The sequence below is a fragment of the Ambystoma mexicanum genome, chromosome 8 (assembly GCF_040938575.1).
Source record: "Ambystoma mexicanum isolate Mex_15411 chromosome 8, UKY_AmexF1_1, whole genome shotgun sequence".
In the NCBI taxonomy this organism is placed as follows: Eukaryota; Metazoa; Chordata; class Amphibia; order Caudata; family Ambystomatidae; genus Ambystoma; species Ambystoma mexicanum.
In genome coordinates this window covers 478,396,491-478,413,407 of record NC_090929.1, presented here as the reverse complement: position 1 = coordinate 478,413,407, position 16,917 = coordinate 478,396,491, and the positions used below count along the sequence as shown (strand labels likewise).

Sequence of the window (16,917 nt, the reverse complement as noted above, 5' to 3'; positions counted from 1 at the left end):
AAATAATGATATAAAAAAAGCTTGGGCTATCGTGTCTTCACCAGAAATGTCTTCAACAGTAAGCATTATGTCAAACCTACAGAAAAGCAAAGTCATATCACCAACGCATCCCTGTTGTCAATTTTAACCTTATCCTTCTTTTGGTGGGGCTCTTTCATGGCTCACATCCCCCGAACATCACCAGATCTTAATTCATTTAACACAATCTCCCTTGTAGTAAAACACAGGAAAACAAGGGTAAGACATGAAAAAAAGAAATCCGTCAGATCATCTTTGGGGGGTTGGAAATGTGCCTGAGAAGCTAGTGCATGCACAGCAAGCATGCATACATGCCAGCATGCCCCCTTCCCTTCATGAAATGGTAGCCCCCGTATGTTATTATACTTCCTGGAAGTTTTAGTCCAAGATCTCATTATAAATCCAGTACTACATATCCCAGAAAGCAACAACAACAACAAAAAAACAAACAGAACTGGATTTACCACTTGTGAATAAACTAGGGATGTTGACTTGTGTGCATAAACCCATGATTATTTCAAGAATAAATGTCACTCTATTGTAGAAAAAGGTTTGCAGCTTGATATTTGACATACATTTGGATTTGGCCTGCTCAGCCATGCTGGAACGTGAACAGAGGTTGAGCGAACAATTTAATTCAAGATCGAAATGAACACAAAGTGCATTGTGGGAACACACTCACTGTCATTGGGAAAGTCCACTTTAGATACTCATTAAAGTATCACTGCCACTAAGTGTTGTTTTTTCCAAAAAGCTTAAACAAGTTGTCCTCAGTATTATGGGATGGCAGGATTATTTGCGGCATTTGAATCTAAAACAGATATGACTCTGCAAAATTATTATTACAGGTAAGTAACGTTTAGTTTCTGTTTATGGTAGAGGTATGTTTTTGCCGGTGTAAACAAAGTGGCAGCGATTTTACACATGAGGCGCTCAGAAGATGTTTTATTAAGTCAAAGTTGTGGAATGATTTTGCTTGCCTGAGATCATATAGATTTCCACGGATTTGTCCATCACATACAAATCATTCCCATCCTAGCCTGCTGCATTCCTCAGCTGTGCTGAATTAAGCCATTGCCATGCCTTAATTTCTAGAACACTATGAAACAGCCTTAATTTCTTTCTTTCTCTAGGCCTATCAGCTTGACAGTGGCAAAGTGCTGGGATCCCACGCCGAGGAGCTATTTCACGATACCCCGTGGTAAGTGATGAAGATCGCCCAGAGATGACAACACACACTGTGCCTGAAGCCCAGTGGTAATTTCACTGTTGGCAAGACTTTTGACAACCACAATATTTGCAAATTCAGAACACTTTTTGAATTTTTTAAATTTAAAAAGGACATGCAGGGTATTTGTTGTGGTAAAGCGCCCTTTCCAGTTACCATAACGCCCTTATTAAAAATAAGTTATCTTCAAAGTGTGATCCTGCCCGGAGGATGTCCGTGGGTACAAGGACCTTGTAAAGGGGAGGACGGTAACTGCTTTTAGTTGTAAAAATAAGCAGAAATTGAATTTGTGGGGGCCAAGCATAACATATTTTTAATCAAGTGGGGCTCAGCATTAAAATGTTTCGAGAACACTGTCTTAAAGGAAGGTGAGGCAAAGTCATAATAGGGACTGCACTAAAGTTCAACAAGCCCCTTGAAATATGTGTCTAAAGTCCTCTTTCTGTTAGCAGGGTTCATTCCAACTCACTTTCTTAGCCAATGGGAGGCGGCTCCCCGTCCAGGAGTAGGTCCTGCGGAAACATGTAGCGTGGGTCTACCGGGGGCACATTCTGTTTTTTTCTCCATTTCAATAATGATGTTACTGATCTTTTTTTAAATTGATATATTTATGCCCTGCTTTCTTTCTCTTTCTTAACTGTGTAGCTGAGCCCGTCAGGCCCATCGACCCTGCAGCCTGGATCTCTCATACCACCGCCATGACGGGCGCGTTCCCCCGCTACGGTATGAGCCCCTCCATGAGCACCATGACATCTACCAGCTCCTCACTAACAAGCTCTATTCCCGATTCAGAAAGTAAGTCACACTGCGGCCCCCGCCTCCGGGCAGGACTCACCTGCTCAGGGCCAGCAGTGTCACACTGCGCCCAGCCCCAAGCATTGAGAGGGCACCGTTGGATAGTCTAGGCCGGGAGTCGGAGGGTGGTGGTGTATCTCAAAGTGGATCCCCGGTCTCCGTCCCTCATTGCTCCATGTATGCTATGTGATGATATATGTGATGTTACATGTTATGTTGTGTCTTATTTGTACAGCGCCATTGCCACATAATGCTGTGGCAAAAGGTCTCATTTAGAGTTAGGTGGAATGTGGTAAAACATGTGGATACTGACTATATTACCACAAATACTACAACATCGTTTTAATAAATATGGTGAAATGCAGTGAAAACTGTGTTGAAATTCGGCCCATATTTTTATTACTGCATTCCCCTAAACTATAAATGTGTCCCAAAGAACTAGAAATTAGTTTTAGCCATGATTACATGGGAGCGTGCATCACGTCTGTTACATTATTCATAGGTACAAGGGTTCTACCGCTTGCCTTGGGTCTCTGCCCGGGAATGTGCACACAAATGTATAATTTGCCATTGGGGTAGTGGGTGAATGAGGAGGTGGCTGGGCACTGAATTGGTTAAAAGTAATCATGTATTTGTACCCTGATTAATTGACTCTGCCCATGTCTGGTGGCTTTTCAGAAGTGCCTCCAGGCACATGCCCTGATTCTTTTATAGGTTGGCAAACCTCAAGTTATGGCACTTGGGGGCAGCTAGGCTTTTCCGGTCAGTGTTCTCCCTCCTCTGACTGCCACTGCAGGGCAGTGGGCGAAGCGTACGAAAAGAATTAGTGGAATACAAACCCCATCACCACGCACCCTCCCACGTGCAATCCAAACCACCAGAAACGTGCCTGTTGTTTAAGGGAACGTTCAGTGCAGTGCACTGAAGTGCAGGCGTCAACTTCTTCCTACACGTTTATTTTAAAACTAAGCCATTTGGGACCTTTCTTTAAATAAGAGTATAGGAACCATAAAACTTAATAATACAAAGTAGAGGAGCACCCCTCCCAACAACTCCTGCCCAATTCGATCACTGCTACAGCCCCTTGTTCTCAGGGTCTGCTACTTAACATTAAGTAGCACACTGTTGCCTCAGTGTGCAGTAAGATTTCATGTCACTATGTGTATTTCACCCCTTGTTCTCAGGGTCATCTACTTAATATTAAGTAGCACAGTATGTAGCCTCACTGTGCAGTAAGATTTCATGTCACTATGTGTATTTCACCCCTTGTTCTCAGGGTCTGCTACTTAACATTAAGTAGCACACTATGTTGCCTCAGTGTGCAGTAAGATGTCATGTCACTATGTGTATTTCACCCCTTGTTCTCAGGGTTATCTACTTAATATTAAGTAGCACAGTATGTAGCCTCACTGTGCAGTAAGATTTCATGTCACTATGTGTATTTCACCCCTTGTTCTCAGGGTCTGCTATTTAACATTAAGTAGCACACTATATTGCCTCAGTGTGCAGTAAGATTTCATGTCACTATGTGTATTTCACCCCTTGTTCTCAGGGTCATCTACTTAATATTAAGTAGCATAGTATGTAGCCTCACTGTGCAGTAAGATTTCATGTCACTATGTGTATTTCACCCCTTGTTCTCAGGGTCTGCTACTTAACATTAAGTAGCACACTATGTTGCCTCAGTGTGCAGTAAGATTTCATGTCACTATATGTATTTCACCCCTTGTTTTCAGGGTCTGCTACTTAACATTAAGTAGCACACTATGTTGCCTCAGTGTGCAGTAAGATTTCATGTCACTATGTGTATTTCACCCCTTGTTTTCAGGGTTATCTACTTAATATTAAGTAGCACAGTATGTAGCCTCACTGTGCAGTAAGATTTCATGTCACTATGTGTATTTCACCCCTTGTTCTCAGGGTCTGCTACTTAATATTAAGTAGCACACTATGTTGCCTCAGTGTGCAGTATGATTTCATGTCATTATGTGTATTTCACCCCTTGTTCTCAGGGTCATCTACTTAATATCAAGTACCACAGTATGTAGCCTCACTGTGCAGTAAGATTTCATGTCACTATGTGTATTTCATCCCTTGTTCTCAGGGTCTGCTACTTAACATTAAGTAGCACAGTATGTAGCCCCACTGTGCAGTGAGATTTCATGTCACTATGTGTATTTCACTCCTTGTTTCTCAGGTTCTGTTACTTAGAGACCACTAAGGAGCACCGTATGTAGCCTCAGTGGGCAGTGACATTTTCTGCTTGCTTTAAGCCCCGTGCCACCACATCCCGAAACAGCTGCATTCTGTTCAGGGGCCACTGCGAGAGCCCGCCCTGCCACACTAGGGCCGTCTCTGTGAATGCAAAGTGATAGGCGGTGCATTCCACGCCATCTTTAATTAGACTGGATGTCTCTTATCGCAAGCGAATGGCTTTCACGTAATCGCCTTGGCAGGTTCATGGGCAGTTCGGGTGCAGGTTAACGACGGCGGGAGTTTGGTACCAGGAGCTTCCAATCAGCGCTGCAGGCTTCCCTTTATCTGCCTGCTCTGCCTGTTATCAGGGCTGGGGAATGTACTCAGGTTGGGCAGGCCCCGGGACCCTGCGAGGGCTGATAAAACACCACAAGGTGTCCCAGAGAGTAGGGAAGCCTGGTGCCAGGACCACGCAAATCTGCAAGAGATTATATTATACCAAGAGTGTGTGGAACCGTAAGGAATAAAATCATATTTTTTAATTAATCCTAAAAGGGAAGTCTTTGGCACAATTTCCGGCTCACATTCAGCTACAGTTTTAATTTTATTTTGGTTTCATAGTACACAGAACTATTTCAATTGCCTCAAGTAGCTTGGAGAATTTAGAGTGTGAATGTACAGAGTTCCGAGTGTAAATTAGGAGAATTCAGTGTGTGAAGTTGGCATTCAAGAAAAGGGCATAGTTAAAGAATGTGTTCCTAATGTCCTGGACAGTATTGTTTTTTTCTTTACACTGCCCAACATTGCGATTTTGAGAAAAGTGAAAGTCCAAATATTGTAAGACAAAATAGTAAAACCATAATATCAGAAACAAACAGCATGTAAATATTACATCAAGTGTTTCATGAAGTGTTTAGTTGGGCTGCCTTTTTAAAATGAAGGATTACAGTTTTACTACATGAAAACCCAAACCTCCTGTCAGAGTGCAATAGTTTCCTGTCAGAGTGAAATCATTTCCTGTCAGAGTGCAATAGTTTCCTGCCAGAGTGCAATCATTTCCTGTCAGAGTGCAATAGTTTCCGTCAGAGTGCAATCGTTTCCTGTCAGAGTGCAATCATTTCCTGTCAGAGTGCAATAGTTTCCGTCAGAGTGCAATCGTTTCCTGTCAGAGAGCAATAGTTTCCTGTCAGAGTGCAATAGTTTCCTGCCAGAGTGCAATCATTTCCTGTCAGAGTACAATAGTTTCCGTCAGAGTGCAATCGTTTCCTGTCAGAGTGCAATCATTTCCTGTCAGAGAGCAATAGTTTCCTGTCAGAGTGCAATCGTTTCCTGTCAGAGTGCAATCATTTCCTGTCAGAGTGCAATAGTTTCCATTGTCAGGAAGTAGGGGGAATCCCCTGTAGCCTCTTTATTCCCCCATCCATCCAACACATCTCACCCAGCACGAGACACTGGCCTGTTCGCTCATCTGGTATTCACTCCCAGCTCTTTAGTTCATGGGGGAGATCCCCATCACCCCGCATTCCCCATCGAATTTACTGTTTAGATATTGGGTCTTTTGCATATTAATATTTGGAAATTGTGAGGGAATTTCAACGATGCACATCACGCCTGATCAGCAGGGTTGCTCGGTAGTTCAGAATCCCTCATTCAATCCTGGGCCTCTTTGCAGATGAGAGTGGGGTATGCTCATGTTGTACAGAAATACCGTCTCTGTCCAGACTTGGCAGTAGAACGATTGATCTTTAACTAGGAAAGATGGGCTTCTGTTTCTAGAGTCAAAAGACGAACCCACAGGATGAAGGAAGCTCTGTTCCAAGGGCCTTGGGGAGGCTGCGTCCTGCATACACCAGCACCTAAGCCCTAATTGTTGACATGAACGCAGTCTCGTGCCACTGGAGTCTGGCAAACCATCGTTTCCCCAGGGTTTATTTATTTATTTATTTTTAGAAAGCGCATGTCTCTGGCCCGGAGGCATAATAGCATTAACAAGACGTACAACATATAATCCTAACATATAAAAAGAGGGACTATGCCTAGGAAAGGGCGGACAGCCCACAGGTCAAGCCTGGCTGGGGCACTGTAGTTAGACTAGGGTTCATCTAAACAGCCTTGTTTTCAGATCCTTATGAAAAGTAGAGAAAGATTGGCACAACCTCAAATTGAGAGGCAGCACATTCCAACTCTTAGGGGCTGCATAGCCAAATAACCCCTGGTTTAGCCCTACCAATTTGGACCATGGCATGCTGAGTAGGCCCGTATTGTTTCGATCTTAGTGTCCTCCTTGTTTGGAACCAAGACAGGCAATTGGAGAGATAGGCTGGACTTAATCCAAATAGACATTTGTGTGTAACACACAAGAGACGAAAGGTCACTCTACTTGCATTAGGCAGCCAGTTGAGATCTCTCCTAGCATCAGAAACATGTTTGTGCTTCTTCAGCCCTTTTACTGTTCTGACAGTGTTATTTTGGATCTCCTCGAGGCGCATAATTTCTCCTTTCCCTATGCCCTGCAACAAACTGGCCCCATAATCTAACTTGGCATCGATAATGGACCTCGTAATTGTGGCACAGTTACCCTGTGACAGAAATGGTCTCAGCTGCACGAGTAGTTTAAGAGAGAAGAGGGTGGAAGATTAGGCATTAGCATGATGTGGATATTTGCATTGGATTGTGCTTGTGTCAAGATGATGTATGGCACCATGACCTGGTACTGAGTGCAGGTAACTGCAAGGCTCTTCGCCTCTTAGTAGAAGAGGCTCTCTAACTTCAAGCCAGAGCCGGGGCCCCAAAGACCTTAATCAGAGTCTATAATAAGAGGACAAGATGCTCTCCTAGTCTATCTTATCAATATAAGGACTCCCTGACAAGTAGCTCACAACGGAGCGACTTATGTGGGATATTGACTGGGGGTTAACTGGCCGATAGCTGATTGAGCAGACCGGTGTTCTAGTCCCAGCTTCCCCGCTTGACCAAAGTGTGTCAACCTGGGTAGATTACATCCTCTCCCTGTCCTTCAGATCTCTTCTCTCTCAATACCTACAAATACCCGTAACACCACCGTTAAGTGTGACACTTAAACATGAGATTTGTATGTGCTTTAACCCAAGTAGGAAATCTGCCTTTGGATTGCTTGTGGAATCTTGTCCTTTGGCAGGAAGCAAAGGAGTGAGTGAATGGATCATTTATATAACTGCCCAGCAGGAAAATTACCCATAGAACAGGCTGGGCTTGCAAAAGAAAGTGGGGTGTGGGAGCCAGGGGAGACTCGGGAATGAGTTCTAGAGTATATATTATATATAGTTAAGGTGAATACTGAGTACCATAGGAAATTGAAAACATTTATTGCTAATAACTTTTGGCTTGGACGACGGATTTGATGAGTATTTTGCAGACAATTTTGTACACACGGGCCTCCCCCAGTCAGGAAACTTTGGGAAAGTTCTGTTAAAAAATAAAAGAGTTATTAAGAAAACAATATTTGGTCGCCTGCACCGTGAAAACCGCTGGATGGATATGGACCAGGTCCGAAACAACTTTGGCACGAAGCATTGACTCACAATCCTTTTGTGGTTTGGGGTTATTCTGTCCAGTATTTTTTTAAATATTTGACAGGGCATGGGGTGCCCCCTTATCCCAAAACAACAGAGATATCTCCCATTGTGCATTACCGCTATCTTTTTTTTTCAATGTGAGAGATAGTCTTGGCTACACCTGCGAATACCAGAATAAAAAGGCAGAACAATGACATTTCGAGGAGGAAATACTGTGAAATGGTATCAGGCTAGAGGTGGAGGGGGGCATGAGGTCACCATCTGAACTTTGTGAGTTGGAGGTGGGTTAGGGACCAAGTTAAGAGCGCAAACGATTTCCCATAGCCGCGGTTATTCAGAAGGATAACAGCAGCAACATAAGAAAACGCGAGCAGGAATGAAAGTGCATCGCATGGAAACAGCGAGCGTTGGAGGGAATGGCAGAGGGCTGGGGAGGGGCGCAGGCCTTGAGGGGTGTGGGAGGAGCAGGTAGAGATGGGGGAGGCACTTGGTGAGTGCCTGGGAAGGAAGGGAAATATTTTTCATAGTTTTTTTCCGATAACCGCAGGTATCAAACAACTACAAATAACCATGGCTGTACAATGTTATTATACCTGTGGTTAAAGAAAAACATATTTTACAGCTGCTGTGAAGTAGGGAGGAAAAATCACGAGCCATGGCCAAACTGCAGGTTGGTAGTGTTTTAAAGAATGGAGGGGGCATGGCTGAAGGCCAGTAGTGTTGAAAAACATACTGTTGGCACGGCCGAAGGTGCAAAAAAAACCTATGGTATAACAAAACCCTTTAAATTCACTGAAAAATCTTTAGTTAAAGTTTAGTTAAGGTGCCCATATTTATCACAACATAACCCCTGAAATTCAGTGTATTTTGCAAAACATGACCGGTTTAACTCGACACGTTCCCGATGCAAAGCCCATGAACACATATAGATTATAAAAGAAGAGATTCACAAAGACATACAAAATGGCATTATAGGGGACATCAACAGGAACATGTCGAGATTATCCAGTCATAACTTCCCAAATGTGCTGAATTTCAGGGGTTTTGTTGCGATAAATTTGGGCACATGCAGTGACGATGTGTATTCCTAAACCCTTCAGACCCCACAGCACAAAAGGTGCCTGTGACTTAGTCAAGGGCGTTGTCCTCTAGAAATATGACCTCATTGCTGGCTCGCAGGAGAACAGGGTGGTTTTTCTGCATCCGAAAAGGTCAGTGGACTGGAGGAGCCGAGGAATAGACGTACCCTGTCCCAGTCCCTTCAGTTTTCAGACCTGCCTGGAATTCTTCCACTTTCCATTCACGCTGTATGGAAGTTGGGAACACCGGCTGATCTCTCGCTGCATTCAAACTAACCAAACATAACAGAACATTCAGTGCTGACCAGAAAACCTAAGGTTGGATTCATTTTTGAAGACCAAAGGCAGACCTTGATTTTGAATGTTTGACATAATTTATGAATGTCTGTTTCTCAATATTTGTAATCAATATGTATACACTCCAATAAGTGTTGAAGTGATTTTAGTGCTGCCAGGGGCATTTGTGTGGAGCCTTGTTTTAATTTTCAGTAAGATTCCATCATTATGTGTTCGTTTCGGAGCGTATTCACCAATCAGGGAATCTCCCTTGAGTTCTGTTGGAAAGGAGCTCTCTCTGAAATGGATCAACACTTCTCTACTTGCTGCTTTTTAATTGTCTTCTGAACGAGGGCACCTAAAACCAACCCAGCCCCATAATATCAAGACCATTCTGCTCTTAAAATACCAATTCTTACCCTTTGAAATGGCAATTTTTATAACATTTGTTTTTTTTTAAAATAGTGCTATCAGTTAATTTCATTAGGAAACGTCAACCTAGCACTCTTATTTTCGCCCAAGATTCCCTTTTGGATCCTATTAAGGTTGGGAGGTGTGTAGATGAACTTGTTTCCTGCAGCTAATCCCCCGTTCATTGTCAGCCTCCTCAAACACCCACCTTTAAGGGGGTACAGTCCTGATTTTTACACCTACAAATACACATTGTTAAATGTTCTATTGTTTTGTGTCCATTGTTCCGTCTGTGCATGAATTTCCAAAGTTTTTGAGTCAAATACATGTATCTAGAGTTAACACTGGGTTAAAACAAAACCATTTCATTTTAGCCAGGACATTCTGCTACATAAAGCCCACTGGCTTAGCCAACCAATCCCATTGCACGTGCTCTTGCTTCGGCACTCACGTCCGGTCTGCAAGTGTCAACACGCAAGTCTTCTGCAGACAGTCAAAGCACAGGCAGACACAGGCACGTAAGCAGACACCTTTTCCTTCACGCGAGACTTCAGGCTATGGGCAACAGGGGTTGGTCACTCACGCCTGCATCAGGACATTCAGGTCAATGTGGCACCCACGCAGTCGAAAGACATGATCAAGAACTCCTGAAAAAGCTCTGGAGACCCTTAAAGAACTGCACTGCAAAATACAGACATTCTTTGACGAAACTGACATTTTTCAACCTAAAAAAGGAAACCTCCATGAAGAGATGGTGAAGAACCCCAAATCATTCTCTTATTATTCCCTGCATGCCTACCCATTCTATAGTTTTCTTGCCCCACTTCAAATTATGGGATCGATCAATGGAGTGAAGGTTGAAAACAGGATCACCTAACCTACCTGCAGACCCTTTTTGCAGCATAGTGCAGAATGGAACTTATCTCCCCGCTCCCTCCCTCCCTCCCTGAAAGCATAAAGATACCGGCAGCTTCAGGAATAAATCCTACAGGCCTCTTAACTGTGGGAGTGGGTGGATCCTACAATAATATCCCGTGGAATTTCAGGACGAACACACTCGTTGGGTGCTAATCAATTTTAGTCCCATCGCACATTTACTTCAGCCTTGCAAAATCCTAGAAAGGGAATTACACCTTGAATGTTCAGGAGAATGTGGAGCATAATGACAATGCTGTGTTATTTATATAGCACATGCACCTAAGCGCTTTACATACAACATATTTACATACAATATCACCCAACGGAAGTCGGTCCTCATTTATTGACCTGGGAAGGATGAAAGGCTGAGTTGGCCTTGCCGGGATTCAAAGCTCTGACCTGCAGAACGTGCACAGTTCACAGTAGAGAGTGCTCAACCTGCTGAGCTATTGTACCAGCAACTCCAATGACCTCCTAATCGAGATTCAAATCTGTGAAACAGAGATAGCACGAGTTGAGGCATTCATCATCGCCATAGATGAAGAACCAGAGTACAGAATAAATACCCTTTGACCGCACTACAGCGTGCAAGGCAGTCAATCACAGCATCTTGCATAATTACGTGAGTGTGTGGATCTTACACAAAGCCACAAATCAGAATTGGATCAGACAGATCTGCCAAGAAAAGTGTGTCCTAGTGAATGCTTCAAGGGTCCTTCTTCTCACCCATGCTGGTTAGTACTTAAATGGGCTCAGCACATCGATGGGCCCTGCTAGCATGCAATGCTAAACTTCAGAGTGAGGGATCTTGGAAGCTGGCTAATACCATAACATGTGTTGACAATATCTTTTACTGGATGCAGAGAAACCGCCTCTGCCATCATGGGTCAAAAAGGTGATTCTGGTACTCGGTGGAGCAGAATATACCAGTTGCCTGACACAGAACCCAAGAACAACCGCAGCCCCAATAAAAATAATAGTCTACCAAGGTGTCATTTCAGACTCTAAAGCGCTTCCAGGAGACTGGTCAGGGGGACTCAACCACTCAGACGATAGGACTACATTTCTCCTAGGGGAGCCACCCAGACTATATAGTACCACTCTAGGACAATCGCTTCGGTGAAAGTGTAGGAGGAATTACAGTAGGCTCTCTCCCAGGATGCAAGCAAAGAACAATCTTAAAACAATTGATTCAGTCAATAGCAGGTATCATTTAGCACTGATCGCCCCCGTCATGGCTTTCCCTTCATACCTAAATGAAGAGGCCCTGTGTTGGAAATCTATGGCGCTTCCATACTGCTGACAGTTGTTAAGTGGAAGATTTCTAAATCCCAAGAAGGCAAAAGGTAGGGCCACAGCTAATCTGGTTGTTCTTGTCCAAAGGACATCAGGCAGGTTCTGAAAATCCCCAATGTTCGGGTCATTTGCGTTCCAGAGAAATCCATATCCAGAGAACAGTTCTGGTCACACGCAGAAAACAACACGCATAAGTAGCATCCGGAAGCAGACCACTTCCCCTGCACCAGCCACTTCCCCTGCACCAGCCGCTTACTTCTTCCAGGGAGGAAAGGGTGCCGAAATCCTTGTTTGTTCCATTCACCCTCAAGAAGACCTGTGTATCATCTACATATGTTTGATAGCTCCTATCTATAGATCGTGCGATGCCCATGAGACAGAGAATATAGATATTATTTTTAAAAAGGGGACGCAGGGAGCCTTGCAGCACCTCACAGTCCATCTTCAGAGTGGGAGGAGAAATAAAGGGCCATGAAAAACTTTTAGTTCTCACTTTCTAAAATGACTAAAGTAGGTAGTGCCAGAAAGGTGTGTTATGGTGGCGCTCTGCTCCAAAGGGAGGTGGTGGTGGTCAGAGTCAAAAACCACTGAGAGGTCTAACGTGATCAACAAAGAGAGCGTGCCCGCATCAGGGAAAGCAAAGATGGCATCCTGCATGCTTAAGGGCGCTGTGTCAGTGCCTTGTCCTCGGCAGAAGCTTGACTGAAAGGTGTCAAGTATGAGTTTCTTCTCAAGGTATTCCTGAAGTTGAGTAGTCACCGTCTATCCAAGCACCTCTAAGATCCAAATTAAGCCAGCTGTAGGTCAATAATTACTCAAGATCGACAGATTCAGAGATGGTTCCTGTAGGAGAGGTTTCAAAACTGCCTGTTCCAAGTTTCTGGGAACCAGGCCTGAGGACAGAGACACGTTGATAAAGTTAATTACCCTTGGGGTCAGGACAGAAGCATGTTCCTTTCCAGCACATGGGAGGGAGTGGCATCTTGAGAGCTAAAGGTGGGATGAAGAGAATATAAAAGAGACATCATTTTCAAGGGGTCCACCTACATAAAGGAGAACTTTTCAGAAGAGCCAGTATTTCAGGGATGTTCATTAGTGGGAGCCGCCTGCATAAAAGCCAGCAATAGTCTATCGAATATACTTAATTTTTTAAAAAAGGGAAATAGGCCCACAGAGATCCTGTCATGGGTTGAACACACCTGAGAAGCAAATAGTAAAAGGAAGTTTTAAGTTACTTGAAATAATTCCCTAAATCCATCAAGAGAGGTGTTCAATTTACTGATTGCATTTTTTTCCACCATTGCATATAGCTTTTTTGTAAGCAGTATAGGAATCATTCAGTAAAAGTGGACCTGAAAGGGCCCCTGGTGGCCAGACCAGGGGAAAACCAATGGGATAAGTTATGTTTAAAAGTAGGCTTTCTTTTGAGAGCATCCTTATCTGTCACATTTGGTAAAGTCGATGTAGTTCTTCAATGAAAACAAGACATGAAAGTGTAAGGACAGCTCCAAGGTTTCAAGAAGATATTGAGTCTTTGGAGATAGAAGAATTGTATTTGCTCTAAAAGGTTTCTCTGAGGGAGGTTTACAAGAGGAGGGATTCATATCTAAACGTAGGTTAACAATTCTACTTCCATTGTCTGGCTAAGAATTATGTACAGTAGTAACAGAAGAGTTGTTACTATTTTTCACTTAATCCTGAGACATTGTCAGGACAAGGAGCACCCGGTCTTGTAATCACGGTGAGGGAAAAGAAGGACTAAAAGAAAATAACTAAGTGGCACAATGTCTGCTGACTCCATGCCAAACAGAATCTACCTACAAACTTAATTGAACTTGATATTAAAATTTCTCAAAACCAAAGAGTCAAAGGGACTCCTCCAGATTAGAGTAAACGATTATTCTAGTGCAGTCAGGGAGGGATTTTGATCATTTTATTCAACCCTTGCCTTGGTGTGCACCAGTCAACCTAGTTTCACCACCAGGCTCCAATATCTAGAGGCCATGTACTGACGATTGTTGTGCCAGTGGTCCAGAAATGCCTAAGTGGGACGAGGGACCATTATGTTTCTGCAAACAAGCTATCACATCTCATGCAGCCATATCAATCACCATAGGTGCCTCATCACACCCATCAGCAAGAAACCTGAACTTTCATATGCAATCCTTACCTAAAACCAGAACCTTGATATTGATAGTTAGCAGGAATCATGCAGAGTCCACAGTTAAGCACGCTAACCAGTACAAGGTGGATACGCGCTTAAATAAACCTTGCCCGTCCCTCTATTAATTGCCATTCCAGCAATACCTAGAAGGACCTTGTGCGCACCAGAAACGTTCCTGTATGTTCCAGAAAGGTTCAACAGGATGGAGCGAACATGCGAGAACCTGACACCAAAAATGATGGCAGAGACAGCCTGCTGTGCCTCCTATTGGGCATGCCAGGCATAATCTTGTCCCGCAGCCCCAGAGTTCCAGCAACAAAACTACGAGATAGATCCTTTGTAGATGAAGTACCCAGATTCTGGTTGATTTGAGCACAACCAAGCCCCCACCACCTCAGAATACTCTGGAAACCTGTTCAGATAAACCTGGCACATCTACCTGCTTCATTGCAACACATGAACCAATACATTCTACACGCCTGTTTATAGCTATTGACCCAATTCTGTTAGTGGTACAGAAGTGGCCACAGACTGAAATGCTTGGTCCCATATAACAGTTGGAAGAAACACTTGAAGAAATGGTCTCCCTGCAGTAATTCTTGATTGAAGTATGGGTGTTACTAAACTTCCCTGCAATGGCTTGTACCAAGTGTGACTGAGTGACGAGGGCTGTGGGGTGCATTAAAAGGGGGAAAGGGGTTGACTACGTTTCCGTACCCACACAGTAGTAAGGAGCTTGTTTGCCTTTTTTCCTTTCAGAAATGGAGGAGAGCCCGCTGTCGGTGAAGAGCGACATGTCCACCATAGTCAAAGTAATGCAACTGCCAGACTCGGGCCTGGAAATCCGTGACCGCATGTGGTTAAAAATCACCATCTCCAATGCTGTCATAGGTGCGTATTGAAGGGTGCAACCCGGACCACACACAGCAAAGGCTCTTGTTGGGGGTAAATTGCATGCAAGCCACCACCATGCACAGCAACCTGGGTATAGTGCCTTTGCATAAGAATAACACTATAAACACGTGATCAAAGGCAGGCGTTTCGATTGCACCTGATGTCGATGGGCAGTCTCTCAATGTGTTGCTCTTTCGTTTGCGGGCACAGTAAACCATACAATAACAAATAAATTAAGTGATTTTTGTTGTAGCTTCACTCCTTCTTTATAGCCACCAAAGAGAGTGATCCCCAAAACATCTGGTTAATCCTATACTGTTTCAGTGTCCGGATATGATGCTTGCTGTAATGGTTTATTGATAAGCCGCCTTCAACACAGGGAGTTCCTCCCCTCCCCACTCACGTGGTTATGCAACAAACTGATATTTTATAGCCCTATCTCAGACACATATCATGCCCCTTGGATCCCTCTCCCATGAGCTAAGAATGAGCCAAGAACCAGGCTGGTGTACGGGAAATATATTGGTATTTAATTAAATTAAAAGTAATAGAATTTAGCACGAAAATGTAAAAAAAAACTTGATCCCTGGAACAACACAATCAACTTCTATAAGCATAAATAAATCACAAAAGTGAGTTAAAAAGACACAATTACAATTTTTCACTTTCTGTAAATTTCACTTCACAAAATAATTACACTGATCAATAACGAAGGAACTTATGTACCGTTGTGCGATATTGATTTTCCTGCATACTTAAAAGGCAAGCAGTAGGATTTCAAGATTGGTAATGATGATTTTGCCCACACTATTGGTTTAAAATAAACACAGGATGATTTATCGGTTTGCTGTTCACCCTTGCTATGGTCTATGTTGGGAAGTCAGACAGAAAAATTGGAATGCTTTGTGGAATTTTGGATTTCGGACCACCCCTTGCTGAAAGGCCTGTGTTGGGGAAGCTGAATAAAAGGGTTGGACTGATTAAATAACAAAGACACCCCTCCTCCTTAGGAAGTGAGGGTCAGCTGGACAACAAGATTTACCCAATTAATTTCTAGGCTTTAGTTTTCAGAACACACTGGGAAATGAGCTTTGTTAATTTTGAATTTTAACAAAATTAACCCCGTAGTGTTCAGCCAAATGGGGAATTAATAACATTTATATTTTTGGTTAAATAGGCTAAGGATCTACACAGTTTTGCTACCCCCTCACCCACTATAACGGGAAAGGATTCAAGGAAAGCGGACCGCCCCACCTTTTGGTGTCCCAGGGCTCAGTTCTACTTAAATAGCAAGCCTCTGTTTAAGGTTCAGGAAAGCCAGCTACATCTCAGGACACTCTGAAAAAATAGGGCAGGGGTCTGGTCACTCCACTCTCAAAGATGGCTTCCCGCTCTCCACAATAGAACCCAGTCAGCTTTGAGGCCTTCCTAGAAACAGACAGCTGCACCCAGATGCACTCTCAGCAATCTCCTCTGGTGTCTCCTTACAGCAGTCAGGTGGTTAGTTTCAGCAGCCTTCCTGATGGTCTGTCTATTTTCTGCCTGTTCCTGTCTTTCTCATTTTTCTGTGTCCCCCTGTCCTAGTGCAGTCCCCCTTATATAGCAGCGATGACACCACCAATTTTACAATCTTGGGGAAGTACCCTGCAATAATCCCTGCCACTAGCATTGGACAGTTACCCTTTTCTCTCCTGCCAAACCCAGCCTCCAAGTCAGGATTGGTTTAGGGGTTTGGAGCAACATATGGCAATTCCCATTTGTCATCATCCTTTCTTCTCCTTTCAACTTTTTGGCAAAAACTAGTTATGTATCACAACTTGATAATTTTACTAGCAACTGCCAGACTAAACACATTTCTGTTTCCGCTAATCACGGGGAATTAGATAAGCCAAACACCAAACTGCATCATGTAGCATGGCCATGTGGCACCTTTCTGCCATTTCCATAAAAAGTACAACATTTATGAATATGTAAGTTATTAAGCATATCCCTAATTCAAATGTCCACCCGCTCACCAACTCCCACATTTGGAACATGTTCAGATCAGCCAGAAACATAGTTTAACTGGCCCTTACAGTTCCCAGAATC

At 43.5% G+C, this 16,917-nt stretch overlaps 1 protein-coding gene across 4 annotated transcripts in view; it reads left to right on the top strand.

The window, feature by feature from the left end:
- The window catches only part of DVL1 (dishevelled segment polarity protein 1), a 940,598-nt gene that overhangs the window by 887,447 nt on the left and 36,234 nt on the right, over window positions 1-16,917 (top strand). For 3 of the 4 annotated variants that reach the window (XM_069610108.1, XM_069610110.1, XM_069610111.1), the window contains 3 exons: window positions 1,152-1,219; window positions 1,892-2,041; window positions 14,695-14,826. In XM_069610108.1, coding sequence (XP_069466209.1) covers window positions 1,152-1,219; window positions 1,892-2,041; window positions 14,695-14,826 — 350 coding nt within the window. The remainder of the gene's footprint in view (window positions 1-1,151; window positions 1,220-1,891; window positions 2,042-14,694; window positions 14,827-16,917) is intronic. The other variant, XM_069610109.1, reaches the window with a different exon arrangement.